The 16,112-nt window shown below is 30.5% G+C and overlaps 2 protein-coding genes across 3 annotated transcripts; one reads left to right on the top strand and one right to left on the bottom strand.

Moving 5' to 3' along the window:
- Nucleotides 1-9,460: 9,460 nt before the first annotated feature.
- Nucleotides 9,461-10,425, top strand: LOC119684736 (THO complex subunit 4-like). Its single transcript, XM_038098843.1, has 4 exons — nt 9,461-9,779; nt 9,904-10,036; nt 10,094-10,213; nt 10,273-10,425. The coding sequence occupies exons 1-4, from the start codon at nt 9,537-9,539 to the stop codon at nt 10,317-10,319; spliced, it is 543 nt and encodes a 180-aa protein (XP_037954771.1). The 5' UTR covers nt 9,461-9,536; the 3' UTR covers nt 10,320-10,425.
- A 2,358-nt stretch (nt 10,426-12,783) lies between these two features.
- On the bottom strand, nt 12,784-15,453 carry LOC119682333 (ficolin-2-like). Of its 2 annotated transcripts, none has more exons than XM_038095749.1 (6): nt 15,337-15,453; nt 15,137-15,255; nt 13,796-13,872; nt 13,654-13,729; nt 13,037-13,567; nt 12,784-12,969 (listed from the first exon to the last, which is right to left on the bottom strand). In XM_038095749.1, exons 1-6 carry the CDS (start codon nt 15,421-15,423, stop codon nt 12,834-12,836), a joined length of 1,026 nt encoding a protein of 341 aa, XP_037951677.1. In that variant the 5' UTR covers nt 15,424-15,453; the 3' UTR covers nt 12,784-12,833. The 2 variants fall into 2 exon arrangements, with proteins under 2 accessions (XP_037951677.1, XP_037951676.1); XM_038095748.1 differs by having other exon boundaries at nt 13,654-13,741.
- Between the last annotated feature and the right edge of the window lie 659 nt (nt 15,454-16,112).

Genomic DNA, 16,112 nt, shown 5'->3' on the forward strand with positions numbered 1-16,112 from the left:
GCATCAGCGCAGAGTTACAATAGTACGAGAGAGGGATCAGATAATTAAATTTGAATTTCATTATTACATGTCGTATATGACCGCAAAAGATTATTTATTTTACTTCTCAAAAGGAAAACTCAACATCGCTAACAAAAATCGCTAACAAAATCTAAACAGCAAATTTGAAGCTTCAATAACGACAAATCGTTGCTTTATGGGCTTGCGGGGCGTGGCATTGAGATTAAAAGGGTTAAGCTGTTTTGCATTGTGTTTGGATATTTATTTTTGCTCGTTCCCCATAAATCAATTTGGCATTCATATTGTTCTGCTTTCTAGTGTAATAAAGCTTGGCTGGATTTCGTCTTGGGCACAGTACCGGATGCTGTCATAATTTATATGTTTCGGTTTCGGTTCTGATTGTATTTTTTATTTTCTTCGTTTTGGTATATGGCAAATGCTTAAAAATATAGAGAAAATAAATTATTGTATATGTGCGAGAAAGTCTAAATCTTTTGAATTGTTTAAGTCTTAGAGTCTAAGACAACATATTTTTGAAATGACTACGAAAAATAGCTTTCAAGAATAAAAATATATTATTAAAATTATATGAAACCATTCAGTAAAGCTATAAATTGCATACCATGTCAATATAGAAGTTGAGACCTTAAGATTGATCCCATCAAAAAATACGTAAAAGATAGAGACCTGAAATTATTTGCAAAAACTGAAAGACTTACCAACATCGCGTTATCAAATCTCAGAGTGGTTACAGGCACCTCGGGGAGGTATGCAGATCTGAGATCAATTATTGCTTAGTCTGTGAAGTGATAAACAATAATCCAGTCAAGGCGTGAAGAGGGGTTACAAAAATACCTCGAATTAAGAAAGAGTAAAAGTGCTCAAGTACGGCTTTCCTCAACCATTTTCTTTAATCTGATATACATATTTTCATATATTTATTTAGATATTAGATTAAAAATAAAATATAATTTAACGTAACTATAATTAATAAATAAATAAATTTTTTAACAATGTTTCTTTCCAAAATTTGCAATATCAATTGATTCTTTGATAACCTCAGTTAGAATCTTTATATAAAAAGTATCTTTCAGGTATATATATTTTTTGTTCATTTCTGTGGGTGGTTTTACCACAGCTAAATTATGTATTTAAAAACGTATTGAATGTCTTTCTACTTACCGAAATGTCATAGTTAAATGTCAAAATTTGACTGGCTTTGTGGTGCCGTGCATATGCCGACGAGGCAATGGTGCATTATACTAGAGTTAACAGCAATTAGTATTCAAAAAACCGTTTACCATCATGACAGAGTCTATTGCCTCATTTGGCAAGTAATAAACAATATTTGTGTTTAGCTAGTTTAACTACCGCCAAGTTTTTGTTTTGATTGCTGTATTCATGTTGAGCTACAATAGCAATTGGTATGTTCAATTTCTTACATAATGTGAATTTGGTTCATCGTTAAACTGGTATTATACCCTATTTCCATATGTTTCATAAGGCAGTTTTGCTTATTAATGCTATTAATGAGGATAACTTACCATACAAAGAGCTTTCATATAAATGAACTCATTATAAATAAAGTAAATCATTTAAATCGAAAAATGCCGAATACAATCCTTAAAAATAAATTTCACACAAAAATTGTTAAAATTTAAAATATTCTTCATATGTCTTCATAAGTACTTCATAAATAAAGTGTAAACAAACAATCTATTTCAAATGCACAAATCAGCTTACGGAAACGTTCAAATCTTAACTTTATTGGCATAAGTAGTTTTAACTGCAAAGGAAACATGCTGTTATATTTAATGGTTGGTATTAAATAAAGTTTAATGAGTTATAGTACATTCACACTACCTCATTTAGGTACTTGCTCATTTATATTAAAGAGTGTACGGTATCATTACAATGAACTCATATATACAGTTGATAGAATTTTTCTAAACATTTATAAACTTCATTTAATAATATATCATACATATTCTGTATAAATTACATATTCAATTAATAAAAACAAAGGTTTTATTAAATACTCTCTTTCGCAGTGCCTTTATTTACAGCTTAGCTTTTGTTTGTTTACATTTTACTTATATAAAAAAATTTCATCTAATAATACATCGTACATAAAATAAATGTAACTGATATACTGAATCATTTATATATTTTTGTTTATATATTCAATTAATAAAACCAAAGATTTTATTAAATACTTATATTGTCAGTGCCTTTATTTACAGCTCAGCGGTTGTTTGTTTACATTTTACATTTAAAACATATGACATGTATCAAATTTGGGTAATTTCCCTTGTGGGAAATTTATTTTTAAGAGTTGTATTCGATATTTATCACCTTAAATGAACTCATTTATTGATAATGAGCTCATTTTTATGAAAGATTTTTGTATGGTAAATCATTTTCATTATTGGATATAATGAGCAAAACCGCCTGAATGAGGCAGTATAAATGTGCTATTAGTAAAACGTTGCATTGGTCGGGTGAATGGTGTAAAAATACCAGAAGAAATCGACAAAATGCTATTCATAGAGTATTTCAAGAGATGTGTATAATTTTATCTATTATCCGAATATATTAGAGATGAAAAATTCTGTGGAGATAGCAGTCAACAAATTCGACTTGTTACAGTTAAAGGTTTGATGTGACCTCAGTGCTGAAAATCGAAAGGTAGTATATCATTAATAGTCGCTGCGAAGATACTAGAAGCTAAAGCTTGTTATATTAGATGATTTGTTACTACTTTTAAGCTATTCTATTCCTTTGGTTAAAACCCACGCACTTTAACAATATTCTATTTTATTCTTAATTCATTTTATCATATTCTTAAAATCATTTTCTTTGTTATTCAACGCAATCGTAAACGATTTTTAGTTTGAATTCGCAGTAATTCATCGCACGCATTTTGCATTTGTAATTCATTCAGTGTTCTGATTAATTTTACGAGTGCTATGCACCGGACTCCGGTTTATTCTGTTCTTATTTCTGCAGCATTTTGATGGCATCTCTTGCAAGTCCTGGCAGTACAAGTACTACTGACTTGGCATTTTATGTGCTTTGCTTTTCATATTGACTTTTGCTGCGTTCGTCTGATTTTTATTTGTAATTCAGCACTATAAAATGAAGTTTAAGTGCGAGTATCTTCAGCAAAGCGCAGTGAATAAAAACATTGTGGAAAATGATTCCATTTAAGCCTGAGCTCAGGCACGTTGGTAATAAACGCTTGACTAATTGTGCTCATTTCTTTGGAAAATTTCTAAATACAAAACTCTTCAGCGGCACGGCATCCATGACCACAATGGAACGTGATTAAAAAAAATTTGTTTTAGTGTCAAAAACACCAGATGAGTAATTGGTTGCCTTTTTTTAAATGGTCCGTACGTGATAGCATGAGTGATACGGCTGATATCTGTCAGATAATGTGATAAAAATATTTTGCTTGTATTTCTATGTATATTTCAACTATAAACTGTTACAGAAATTGTGGTTTCTATAAATTTCAACTTAATTTTTTTTACGACTTTTAAAAAATACTGTAATAGCGTTTTTTAATGAACATAATAATAATTTACAAGTTTAATTACAATCATATTATAATTAAATCTGTAGCTTATATCATATTTTGCAATTAAAATTTTTTATTTTACAAAAAATAAAAATATTGAGCTTCAAATTTAGCAGAACACGGGTACAAACCCTGGTACTTGCAGCCTCAAAAAATTATTTACGAATAATTAAATACAAGAAATAATTCCTAGACCACTGATGATGGGTATTTGACAATACTCCAAACAGCTATATGGTCAGTCAAAAATTCAGTTAATAAAAGTAATATAAAAAAAATTGTTGTTATAGTTCACTACTTTACGAAACTTTCTTCCTTCATAACTGATGTTAAATTGGAAATAAAAAAAGTTAAAACTAAAATTTTGTATTTTCCAAAAAATAAAAATTTAATTTTTGTATTTAAAAAAAGTAAAAATGTTTTTATACCCTATAAAAAACATTAGGGTTGATAAAAATAAAGAATACCTTTTATTCTTTGGTCAAGAGCAAGAAACACTTCAAGTAAAGTATTTTTTGGTCAAGATATTTTCAAAAGTAGTTATCAAAGAATATTTAAAGACTAGTAATTTGCATTTGACAATTCTTTTATATATTTGACATAAGAAAGATCAGGTGCCTTGTTATACAGATAGTAATATAGCGAAAGGTCACTACAATCATTCGGTCGTTTTGGTCATGACCAAAAGGCATGTTATACAGAGAGTCATATCACAATTGTCAAGTTTTATTTTCACCACTATAAAGATATTTTTTGGATCATACATTTTAAAAGTAATTATATATATTATTATTAATAATAGTCGCAAATTTGAACATTATTAACTAAACCACACTGTTTTGGAAAGCTCCATTTATAATAGAAAAAATTATTAGCATTAATATATGCACCAATATATATTTTATCAGTACTAGACAGAGTACATAGCAAAAACAATATCTTTGAAACGAAGACACCCAGTGTGATGAGATGTTATTAACTCTATCAAGCTTTTTATTGGATTTCTGCCTTAATGAGGAGCAACTTGGGTTGCCCATATCGGTTTGTTAAACAACTATCTTGTAGATTCTATTAAAGAGCCTCTTTTCTTCTCATCTTTTATACTGAAAGTATACGTAAAGTATACTATCCATGGTAATTTATTTTCTGAATTTCCGTTCTAATGTTATCGGACCTTGTTTGATAACTATAATGGATTCTGACCATGTTTGATAACTATAATGGATTCTTCATCTTCAGATGCAACACCGAAAGAACAACATTTAGAACAACAGTCAGTGAAATAAGCGTCGAAAATATCATAACGAAGATGATGCTATTAAAAGAAATCCGAAAATATCGTGTCATATACCGATAATATCGATACAGAAATTATATTAAACAGGTAAACAAATAAACTTAAATCAAGCCTTTTCGTCTGGCTTACGAAGGCGACTTTTTAGTCTACGCAAATCAGCCACGTCACTATTGTGACGATGCGTTGGGCATTTTTTATTTTCTCTCTCTCTTTTTCTCTCTCTGTCTCTCTCCCTCCCTTCGTATATAAAACAACACAGACATAAGTTATGTAAATATCTGCTTTTTTATAATTTTAAGAGAATTATAAGGATTTGATATATTTTAGAAGTATTTAAATAATGCATACGCATATAAGGTAGTTTTAATCAATAGTGATGATTTCAGCAAGTGTTGTCAGGAAGCAAGTATATGTTCTCAGGAACACGTTCGACATTTTTTGAGTCCCCATAATTCAGGAAGTAGAAAGTAGTATCAAGAATGGAGTCTTAATCACTCATAAGATTTACAAGAAGCTTAAAGATTCTAGTCTTGTTAAATACATGGACATTCTAGATAATTCCTACTGCATATATATAGTATATATAGTATATAGTATAGTATATATAGTATAGTATATATAGACTATATATAGTCTTGCGCATAATAATATCACTACTTCCACTGCTTACTTAATAAGTGACTTGAGTGATTAAGATTTTATGGTTTCCATTGTGATAAGTTACTTATTGCATGTGAAAGAGCTTATTTTATGTGTCAGAATGTTTTAAGAAAGCTTCTGTTTGTTAAGAAAAAATTTCACTTAATAATAAATCACAGGAACAATTACATTATATATTGTTGATCTATTCAATCATTTATACACATTTTATATAACAATTACATATTCAATCACAGAGTAATCACTAAACGGACGGGGTGGTACGCGGTACTTAGATCAGTCATAGAATAATGACGAAGCCTATGAGGAATACACAATTTAGTCAGTGAGATGGGTGGGACTCTGCAGAAATACCTCAGCTATCAGAGAGTAAAAGTGGTAAGATGCACTAACTAGGAAAAGGGTTAACATTAGACAAATTCAATTAATAAAAACAAAGATTGTGTTAAATACTTACTACTTCAGTGCCTATCTTTGCGGCTCAGCTGTTGTTTGTTTACATTTTACATATAAAACACATGACAAATATTTCAAATTTTGGTAATTTCCCTTGTGGGAAATTTATTTGCACTCGACAATTTTCGCCTTAAACGAGTTGGTTTATTGATAATGAGCACATTTTTATATGAAAGCTCTTTGTGTGGTGCAATATATTTATTGGCGGCCTTAATAAACAAAACTACTTAAATGAGACCTGTAGAAACATGTTATTACTTATTTTATATTTTCAACTATTCAACTTTTTTCATTTTTAATTTATAAAAATATTTGTATAACAAACGGAAGTGAATTTGTTATTAATAATTTCAATTAAAATTTTTAAAAACACTTATAACTAAAAGGCGAACCTTTTTCCGAACAATCAATGCTATTTGAAATGAGAAATTCCTATGAGTGGATACTGCAGAAAACATGGAATAGCTTAACATGTAACATACGTTGGCGGTTCATTGAGACGGACAAACCATTAAGCTATTTTTATAGTTATTCTTGGCTATGTCTATCCTGTTTACGAGCATTTTTCTGCAGCTTTCAGTATTAAACACTTGTAGCTTCAGCTGTTATTGGTAATTAATGTCGCTATTCCATTTAAAAGACCGAAGAGAAAAGCCACTAGAAGTCATTTTCCTTGCAACGTTGCCGTTGCTGATAGTGTAAACTTTGCATTGTTCGGCAACATTGTGTTGTGCATGCCTCAATCTGGTCTTGGTCTTCCCGTGAACGTGCCCACAACATATATGAACACATATAAAAACACATTAAACTCATAACATTGCTAATTAATAGTGAACAACAAGTTGCCTTTTGGCTCTTATGACATTGGGTTTGCTCAACATTTCAGCCTGTTGCATTCACAAATAGCTGCCCCGATCCAGATGAGTGCTAAAAAAGATTTCAAATATTTTTACCTATAACAGCAAGTGGTAGTGGCTGACTTTAATGTCCGTCCGCACTGGCTGCGTATAATATATAGAAAAAATTAAGTTCAGTCATGTTGCCAAAAAAATTAAGCAATTCAAAGTTGTTGCCTTTGGAATAGTATTTTTTCCTTTTGTTTTCTTGGTGGAATATAAATCAAAATGTATTTATTTATGAGCATTTTGATGCCGCGAGTAATGCTTAAAATGATTTTATATGAATTTTAATAAATATTTACAAACTATTTAAATATATGAAGACGCTTAAAAATATAATAAATTTTATGTTGTTCAACCGAAAGCGCGCATCTTAGCATTTCGAACCACATGCGTCACACACATGCCTGCGCTTAATTAACCCAGCACTGGGAGTTACTGGTAATTATCACCGAGGTCTGATTAAAAATTCGACGCCGACTTGTCGTAGTCACAACTCAAATTCTGACAGCAGTTACGACTGACATGACAGACATGACAGACAGCGACTGCCGGCCCTACCTTACTGCCGTGCGGTCGGTACACTTGCAGTGCGGAGCATATTTACGACGAAGCAACTACTTCCCTGCCACTTTTGTTGCATATAAATGAGGCGTAAATCGACTTGACATTAACCTTGAAACAAACTTGAAAGTGCGTTGGGTGCAATGCGGTTGGGAAAAAGTGTTTTTTAACTACTTTTATAGCGCGAATTGCAATACGTCCGCACTGGCAAAAGATGCATCAATGTCAACATTTATCATATGAAAATGCATTTTATGAGCAGCAATGCGGAATAAATGTTTCCAGTGGCAACAGTTGCTCGATTTGATATGCGCTATATCATTCTATTTGCTAAGGCTGTGCCCAGGCTGTGTTATGGTATGAGGCACAAGGAACAGGCAACAAATCACTTTAAGGCAAATAAATGTTACAATATATTCAGCAGTGCCATAGATCAAGTACTCTCTACATGAAGACGTTGGGTAAGATAATGAGCCTGCCTTCCCTTAGCTCCTATCAAATCACAAATACTTTTGTGTTATGCAAAAAGTTGACAAGCGTAAAATATTACAAAATTTTGTTAAAAATTTTACTTCAATTTAATTATTGAAGTAAAGCATATTAGTGGTTATTATATTGGATGATATTAATAGTAGACCTTTTCTTTTGTAAGCACAATACAAAAGAACAACTGCTTATTTTAAAAATAACATATGAAACAACAACACTACTGGCTTGTTTAGTTCAACTGTTTTGAAATCGCTTAACTAAAAATTGGTCTATTGTGAACGACTTTTCGCAGTACCAACGAAATTTTAAGTTAACTATCAACGAATGATTTCGTTATTTACTCGTATTACGTTTTGTCAGTAATCGTAACAAATACGTCGTTTTTCCTAATTATTATTTTACTCTTAAAGGGCATGAAAAACTATATTTTGTTCACAATCATGACAAAAAAAGTTTTCGAGTTTTGCATAAACAAGCCTAACCGAATCTCCGTTTTGTTCAGAGTTGATATCGAAAATAGCGCTTATTTTATTTGTTCTTTTGCGACTTGCTTACAAAAGATTAGGCCTAAAATCACAATATTAAGCATATATAAAATATTGCACGATCATTGGACCATTTGAGAATGGTTTGCTCTTATTGGATCCTCCATCATTTGACAGAGTCTTAAAAAAATACTCGTGTCGATTGGTGCATAAATGCTCAAGAGGTACACGGGTGGTCCTACAAAAGATATATACTCATATGAGATTGTATGAGGTAACGAATAATGGATATATGTGTATGAGCCGGAACGTAAACAGCAGTGGACTGTATGGTCGCCGAAGCATACAACGAAGTATATTAATGATAAAGGAGAATACTTCGAGAAACAATAAAGCAATTTTCAACGACAAGTTAGAATTTTTTTATTATTAGGCGTTAATATTTTATTATCGAATAACTTTTGTATTGTAAAATTTAGACGCTAATGTTTCTGGTAGCTAGTAAATATAAACAGCTGTCATTTGTATAATCTTCAATACCTGTATATCTGTGTATTTGGCAACACTCCAATCGCCTAACTCTGTATAGATATATTTGTATAATCTTTTATATTTATATTGTTATTTATTTAACCTTTAAATCTATAGCAAAATTGATATTGATATGGGCTATAATGAAACATGATTTTAAAATATATAGAAAACCGCCATCCAAACAAAATATTTGTAAAAATAATTTCTGATCAGATCTTATAAGGATAACTGAAGTTGAAATAATAGTTTTAAGACATTTTAATTTATTTTTATATAGTATTCTCCTTTTTTGTAAAATACTAAGGTTTCCTTTGAACACAGTTCCCAATCATTGTTTTAGAAGTAGTTCAAATCAAATCAATAACATCAGCCTCATGTTTAAAAATGCGTGTAGCTGCTTGATCAAACTGATTGATGGTGTGGAGTTACATATCTTGTATTACTTAAAAAATGATATAATCTATTGTGAACTTTGACTTACCAACTGGTGACAACGTAACATTTCTTTTCCTTTTCGACTGTTGTTGCGAGTGTTTGCTTGGATAATAGCTCCGTGTGTATTACTGAATATGGAGGAAGAGATGGATATTGAGTTGGACGAAATCATTGTTGAAAAAAAACGCGATCATATAATTTCGACGGAAATAATTTCTCAAGAAAATAATGGAATTCAATACAAAACTCTAGAGCAAATTATTTCGGAGAATAAAAAGTTAAGAGTTAATCGCCGCCGCTATCAACGTAAACCATATAATCTTAATCGAAAGACGCGCTTTTATAGGGAAGACTTTCTCGAACGTGGTTTCAAAAAGGTAAATTACTGAAAATATAAATTTAATGTATATATTATAATCAACAAAAGACATAAAATATAAGTCCTGTCATATACTTTTCTAGTTTTATTTAAATGTCAATTTTTTTCTCATTGTATTTTAGCCTAGGACAGGTTTGATTATGATCTATAATCTTGCGGATAGTGTGACCAACAAAGACATTAAAGAATTGTTTTCACCTTTTGGTTATATATATGACGCTGGTTTGCATTACGATTCTGAAGGCATAAGTATAGGTAATAATATATTATAGATTAATGCGATTTTTAGCTATATACAAAACTTTGTTTTAGGCATTGCTCATGTCACGTTTGAGAGTTATTATGACGCGCTGAAAGCTGTTCGTGCCTATAGAAACAAGACATTAGATGGGAAGGATTTGGAATTAAGAATTATATATCCGAGAAATATTTGTAAGAAATATGCATATGTTTTATACAGTTTATAACATTTTTTCTTATTTTGTTTACAGATTTATATCGCGGAATAATTAGTAAACGTAGTTTTAGACAAGAGTAGATGAGACCTTAACAAATCATTATTTCTCTTTAATAATAAATTTTTGTATAAATTTATAAATCATTAAACGATTTCCAAAATATACGAGATCTGTATTTAAGCAAAAAGAATTTTTTTTTTTATTTAATGGCACTAATTGAAGTTATTTTGTACACTTGATGAATCAACGTTTCCAACTCATATGGGTGTGTAATCATTTATTTAATAACATCACTTATTAATGATTCTTATCGATTCTCCAAATTTTGTGCTAACATCCATTCTTTAATCGCCTAAGGTAAATAAAAGTTTAGGCTCAATTAACCTGATTCTGTTTCCCATAGTGATACGGGAAACACGGAAACTGCATCCATTCTTAACTTATTAACTTACTTCTAAATTTCATTCCGAACCGCATCAGTTACCCTATTTGCCACTTATTGTGACCACTTTTACAATGTATGGGTGCACTCTGTTTCTTGAGCCAGACCTTATTGACAAATTCGCACAGATTTTTATAAAGAATATAGTAAATGTTTAAATTTGTTGCTCGTTCCTCCCTACCTTACTAATTTGGTTCCAAATTTTATCATGAAATTTTTACTGGAAAAGTAGGTACGCGCGGAAACATCACCAGGATTGCTGCTAGGTCACCAAATATAAAATTAATTTAAATGGAATGGAATGGTGAACGGAAGATACAGTATAGTGGTGCGTGGCAGTGCTATCGATTAGTCATATACCAGCTCATCTGATTTCGTATTAAGTCTTAGAATGAGACCATGAATCACTTATATATTCTATGCGCGCAAGGGTTACTTTTTCGCTTTGGTAATTCTGTAAATTTACTCGGTGTTTCATTAGTTAGGTACAGGTTTATCTGGATCGTTGTGACAATGCTTATTTAGACTCATAAAGTGCATTGTGTACCAACGCTAATGAATTTCACTCACCGAAAGCCTGTGCTTCTGGCACCTTTGCATCAATAAGAAAGAATCAATTAAGGGTGATGTTATAACAGTAGTCTTGGGTTATAAAGTACTGTTAACTTGTGCATGGAAAATGTAGGGGATATAACCTATAATCTGTGAGATGCAATTTTTTACTATAATCCCGTTGCAACTGCTTAGTCCTTAAAAAAAATTAATATTGCAAAAATGTATGACAACACGAAAAGATATGAAGTTGCTTTAAATATTTAAATTTTACCGCCTGTTAAATTGGCAATAAAATTATGACAACTGTCAGCGGTAAAATTATTTGGCTATATGACTACTGCACGTATACAAAATCTCAACGATACAATAAACAATATATAAATTAAAATAATTGCATTAATGTGCCACCAATGGACATTGTCAACACTGAACTTGCAAGAATTAACCACATTAAAATGCAAAATGCGAATTCGTTTGCATACGTGGGCTAAATAAAGCGACATCAAAGCTAAATTAAAACTCCAAATGGTAACTCAAACAAAAACAGAGTCAACACTCAACAGTTACGTGCAAAACATTAGCAACATTTTATTTTAAGTCGTTTGCATTTTTATGAGAGTTGCCTGTTTATATTATAATTTTTGTTAATATGTAAGAGGACGCAAGTAGTCAATTTGTACCGGAAAGAAAAACACAAATCTTGATCTTTTTCGATACTGTTGGTTTATTACTAACACAATCACCGAGGGACCTCAGAAATTCTAAAAAATATATTCGGGCATGTGATTTTGACAATTGGTTTTAGTAAACCTATAGCGCTTTCTGCTGAAATGGTTTAGTTTTTGACATATTAAGGTTTGAGTTTGTTTATTTTCATAACATAAATCAAAGCTATAAACGTCATGGGTGTGATAAGTTCCGATATCTGGTGCTTCCAGTTTTTTTTTTAGATTATTCATATTAGTTTATTCATATTATTCAAAAGTTCAAATTTTTTAGACCGATATTTTGAAAATTTTATTATATTGACATAAAGTAGAGTTGCACCAACAATAAAACTACCGTCTTTGGTGTCGATTAAAGCACAATAACATTATTACAGGGCAAGATGAAGAAGGCGGAATCGATGACTAAATACAATAGAAATAGATTAGAACATACCAATCAGGAGATCAACACAATTGATGGATATTCCGCAAAGGAAGTTTTGGTCCACAACGGGTTGTTATAACTAAGCAAGGATGATGATGATAATGAGGATGATTATAATGATGATGGTGACAACGCTGATGGTGATGATGAAGATGATGATGATGGTGACAATGATGATGATGATGATGGTGACAATGATGATAATAATGATGCGGATAATGATGATGCTAATAATGTTGATGTTGATATGATGATGGTGACAATGATGATTTTTACAGTGTTAATAAATAAAATAAATAAAAAGATTTATTGCATATTATTTAAAAACTTATTATTATTATGACTGAAAGAAAAATTAAAAATATTATAATTAAATTAATATTAAATTCTAATTTCAATTAATTAATAGTAACTATTTTGAGTATTCACTTTTCTCATTCAAATTTTATTTTCTTTGTGGTCTTATCATCATTTTGACTGTTTTGAGAGCATAATTATATCCGCGGAAGGTATGCCAGACTATCCCTTGAGCAAATTTCTCCTGACCATAAGCACCACGCATATATTTACCATTAAGATTGCTGAAATAAAGATTGCGATTAATGGTTATTTTATGTCTCTTTCAAGAAACGTTATTTATTTACAAACCTTACGTGACATTTATTATGCCACCAAGCCCCCGTATACTGCGCTGCACAATTACCATCCCAATTATCGTTATCCATATCCTTTGTGGTGAATTTAAAAGAGGCATGCGGTGTTAATGAGTCACCAGCATCACCCGAATAAGTACCAAGTACTTTCAAAGCATATTTTTCACTTTCATCTCCAATAGCAAAAGATGAGTATTTTGCAAATTTACTTGCACTTTCGAAATCTTCCATAACTATAAGTAACTCTTGTGCTGAATTTGTTGTCAATGCATGGAGTTTATCCAAACCAATAAAAAATTCACCATCTAAATTACCGAAACCCTCTTTGAATGCCGCCCAATTGCGTTCAAAGTCAATGGAACCATCTATACGTCTTTGTATTAAGAGCCAACCACCATCTTTTTCAGTTTCGTCACAATTAACCAAAAATGGTTTAAGACCAAAATTGTCTACTTGGATGGTGTAGAGTCCACTTTTCCTTGTAATCGCGGCAGCTTCACTGCAACTACTGGGCAATTTTGGCGCACTAATTTGTGAGTTGTTTTTTGTTTTTGTTAGAAATGATCAAAGATACTATATACAATATATATAAATATGTTCTGTAAGTCTTACCAAGTTATATTTTTAAACTTATTGTTGTGGCTGTTTTTATTGTTGTCTTCTGTAGAATCAACACCAAAACGTATATCTATAGGAGGATCTTATAAATATTTTTTTAGAAAAAAAATTTATTTTTATATAATATATAATTTACCTCTTTCCCTACCCCAAATTGGTTGGCTTTCTATTTTGGAATTCAGTTCAGCTAATAATACTGTTTGTGCTTCTATGCTGTAAAAAATATATTCATTTATTATAATTATATTTTTTTATACCTGTTAAAATAATCTAAAAAAATGGTTGAAAGTTTTGGTATTATTAAGTATTTAATAGGTTAGAGAAGTGATCGCTCCAAATGTTAAGCATGCTTTGGACATCTATCACCACGTAAACATTTTGATCTTTGCAGAAATTAACTCCGGGTTTATAAACATTTGGCTTTTAATTTTTTTAAAGAATTTTTAAGCCATATTTATTCCACAAGACCGGTGTCGAATATTAGACAAACGCAGGAATCATTGTATTGAATAAATAAAGTTGTCAAGTTTTATTAAAAAATCGTTATTTTGTTGATCATCATACGGACTTATCGTTGTTTTATATATGGTTAAGCGTTAATAACATATGTACTGTACCCCAAACAGATCGTAAGTATAAATGGCATACTTAAGAAATGTAATTTTGATTTAAGTCTAATATGGCGTTTACATTGGCCGAAAATGACTCATTTCAAATGAGTCATTTGAAAGTGTTTACATTCGTTTTAATTCATTTCTTCTCATTTTATACAGCTGATTTTTCAACTTGCTTATTGATTTGATCTTTGGCCGAGGCCAAAAAAATGTCGTATGAAGTTTAAATATACCTTCAAACCTTACAATACAAACTGAAAACTTATTTTCAGCTTCGATTAATTTAGTTTTGGGAAGTAGAAGTTCCAAAAAGAGGTGCATCGTTTTCAAGGAAATGCAACCACCCAACATTTGTTTACCTTTTTTTGTAAATATGTCAAAAACAGCTTCCTCAAACTGTCAAAATGCCATGAAAAGCTTTTATGCATTTGGAACATATTTGGAACACATTCTAACCTCGTTGGAAATCATTTATACATAATGAGATGCAATGGATCCCATTTTCGCTTAAGATTTTGTATGCAAAAGTATGTCGTTTGCTTCTCATTTTTGATTTGTGCCTGAAATGAGCCATTTGAGGCCAGTGTAAATGCCATATAAGATAAAGATTTAAACTTAACAGATGTTTGTTATACTTTATTTCTATACGTTTATGTATATATGTACATTTTATATGAGTTAATATACAATAAAATCATGAAATAAATATGCACTGAGAAATTAGCTTTAGCTCTACATTTTCTGCATTTATATTGCAGATTATTTAATTTTTAAATATTTAATAATAAAATAAACTTTTTATAGCAACCAATATATATAATATTTCTGTATAAAATTAAGATACTTTTTTTATTTTAACTCACCGCATATTTATGGCATCCAAGCGTAAACGTAAATTCTCATTCGACGCGTTTAGTAACTCAATTTGCAGTCCCACGTTTTTTACTAGGGTATCATCGAAGAAAAATGAAGTACTCTGATTCTAAAGATAATAAAAATATTTCAATTACAAAGTATATAATTATTTTTATTATTAAATATATTTATATTATATTATACACACCGTAGGTTCAGTGCTAAAAATACAGTTTTCGTTAGCGAAAACAGCAATAATTTTTAAAATTGATAAGATTATCAATGAATTTCGCATCTTTTCAGTTTGTTGAGTGTTGCTGCTTCGATGAATTGCAAATTAAAACTGATTAAAATTTATAAAAAATATTTATTTTAAACATTTTTCTGCTCATTTCGGGTTTTTATTTAAAACTAAAGAAAAAAGTATTTTTTAGTGAAGAATATACTCTGTACTTTACATAAATAAAATGTACATATAGGAAGTTTTGACTGTATAAATGATTCATAAGATTATTGGGATTCCCCTTAAAGTTATCAGCGTGAATATCTCACATAATTAACATCGACAATAATATTAAAACTTGTTTTCTTGCAAAGTATTTCAAAGATGCTCATCACAGTCTACACTTATCAGCTTTGAGTATCTAACATGTTTTCAATGTTTTGCTCACCAGTGTTGGTTCTAGTAGAGATAACATAAAAATATACTTCAAATAGCAAATGTTGCTCTTACTAAGCAACAACTGTAGTTGCTTGCTGCCAGTTGCTGGTAATTTTTGCTTGTATTTGCATTTAGATTATGATTTTGTAATATGTCTGCAGTAGAGCAACAATTGCTTTTTACAACTTCCGTTTTGCAGTAATCTGACAAAAAAAAAATAAAAAAAATATATATATACATTACGTTAAATAGATACTTGCTTGCAGTTTTTGTTTATATTTTTGTTCTCTCATAAATGGCCAATATAAACTGATATGGTTCTT

The sequence above is a fragment of the Teleopsis dalmanni genome, chromosome 2 (assembly GCF_002237135.1).
Source record: "Teleopsis dalmanni isolate 2A chromosome 2, ASM223713v2, whole genome shotgun sequence".
NCBI lineage: Eukaryota > Metazoa > Arthropoda > Insecta > Diptera > Diopsidae > Teleopsis > Teleopsis dalmanni.